The 1,957-nt window shown below is 42.9% G+C and overlaps 1 protein-coding gene across 1 annotated transcript in view; it reads left to right on the forward strand.

Annotated features, from left to right (window-relative positions):
• The window catches only part of LOC107080727 (E3 ubiquitin-protein ligase Hakai-like), a 5,773-nt gene that overhangs the window by 2,461 nt on the left and 1,355 nt on the right, over positions 1-1,957 (forward strand). Inside the window, exons 2-6 of the mRNA XM_015368932.1 lie at positions 53-220; positions 909-1,015; positions 1,092-1,332; positions 1,391-1,428; positions 1,726-1,927. Coding sequence (XP_015224418.1) covers positions 53-220; positions 909-1,015; positions 1,092-1,332; positions 1,391-1,428; positions 1,726-1,927 — 756 coding nt within the window. The remainder of the gene's footprint in view (positions 1-52; positions 221-908; positions 1,016-1,091; positions 1,333-1,390; positions 1,429-1,725; positions 1,928-1,957) is intronic.

Consider the following 1,957-nt stretch of genomic DNA (forward strand, 5'->3'; position numbering starts at 1 on the left):
CTGTTCTCCTGATATTTGGGACCAAACCGTCGCGTTTTCATATCATCCACAGAAAATGATCTTCCAGGAGGCGACGGCTCGGGGGGGCTGAGCGACCTGGACGTCCGCAGACAGATTCCCATTAAGCTGCTTTCAAAGCCGCCCTTAAGGAGCAAACCGCCGCCGCGCACGCAGAGACCCGGCGGCGGGCGTCCGTGTAAAGGCACCCCTGGAGAGGACGGTAAGGAGGAGCGGCTGCAGCTGGAAACATCTCCACATCCAATCCTCTGTGTTTTCATAGGATGTGTTGATATTTGGCTGCTAACTTTCAGGAAGGGTTGTTCACCTGTGCCGAGTCCAAAGGAGGGCGGGGCCTAATGGCCTGCAATTAAAACAACATTTTTTATTTTTTTAATTCCATTTTTTTCTGATTCCCCTGCTAGCTTGCGCTGCAGCAGGTTAGCCATGTGTTACCATGGTGACTAGCCTCGCTAAGCCTTAATCCTGCTTCAAGGAACTCTGGAAAACATCGTTTCAACATCTGGAAATTGGACGAACAGAAATGAAAATATATAAAATCAGTTAAAAACGGATTGAGAAATAAACCATGGAAAAAATAAAATCAGGAAAACAGCAATTAGTATAAAAACTAGTTTTTGATCTGCAATAAATTATTGGCAGAAAAATCATTTAATAATTAAATCATTGAGATAAAAATGATGCTAAATCTTTGGTTTAGATTTTCTTTTTAGTCCTGAATCTGTAAACTTAGTAGCTCATGTTCACTCTGATAAATGATAAACCAGCTTAAAGCTAAGCCTGTTAGTTTTACGCTGAAGCTAACAGGACGCTAAAGCTAACAGGCTTAGCTTTAAGCTAAAGCTAAACCCGTCTCTCTGTCCTGCGTCTGACAGTTTCTCTTCCTGCAGATAAATTTGGCTTCAAGCAGGAGGAGCGATTTGACTGTGGAACCAAAGCTGGAGACGTCTTTGGGAGTCAGAGGAGGTTTCCTCAGCCTCTCTTCTGGGATTACAAGGTAGCTAACCGCTGCTCTAGAATTACTCCTGTTTCTAAATGATTTCAGCTTAATTTCCCTGTTTTCCTTCCAACAGTTAAATTTGATCGGTGAGAGGGACAAACTTCCCATTCACTTCTGTGATAAATGTGGTCTCCCCATTCAGCTCTACGGACGGATGGTGAGCAGCAGAAACCGTTTTATTATATATTATAGAATAAATATCTTATTTTGTAACAATATAATTCATGTATTGATGTTAAACAATATGAAGCATCAGAGAAACTGCAGAGAAAATAAAACCGAATCCTCTGAAGATTTTTATGAAACTGATTCAAGTTTAATAATTGGCCTCTGAAAGACCAGGTTGACTGATCAACTGTAATGATTTGGTAGAAATGAAGCTGCTCAGGGTGATGAGGATGATGAGGATGGTAATGATGAGGATGATGATGGTGATGATGATGATGAGGATGAGGATGATGGTGATGATGATGATGAGGATGGTGATGATGATGAGGATGGTGATGATGGTGAGGATGATGGTGATGATGATGAGGATGATGGTGAGGATGAGGATGATGGTGATGATGAGGATGGTGATGAGGATGATGATGGTGATGATGATGATGAGGATGGTGATGATGGTGAGGATGATGGTGATGATGATGAGGATGATGGTGAGGATGAGGATGGTGATGATGATGATGAGGATGGTGATGATGATGAAGATGATGGTGAGGATGAGGATGGTGCTGAGGATGATGGTGAGGATGAGGATGGTGATGATGGTGATAATGAGGATGGTGAGGATGAGGATGGTGATGATGAATGAGGATGGTGATGGTGATGATGAAGATGATGGTGAGGATGAGGATGGTGCTGAGGATGATGGTGAGGATGAGGATGGTGATGATGGTGATAATGAGGATGGTGAGGATGAGGATGGGGATGATGAATGAG

This window comes from Cyprinodon variegatus, unplaced genomic scaffold, assembly GCF_000732505.1.
Source record: "Cyprinodon variegatus isolate N-32 unplaced genomic scaffold, C_variegatus-1.0 Scaffold2254, whole genome shotgun sequence".
Taxonomy (NCBI): Eukaryota; Metazoa; Chordata; class Actinopteri; order Cyprinodontiformes; family Cyprinodontidae; genus Cyprinodon; species Cyprinodon variegatus.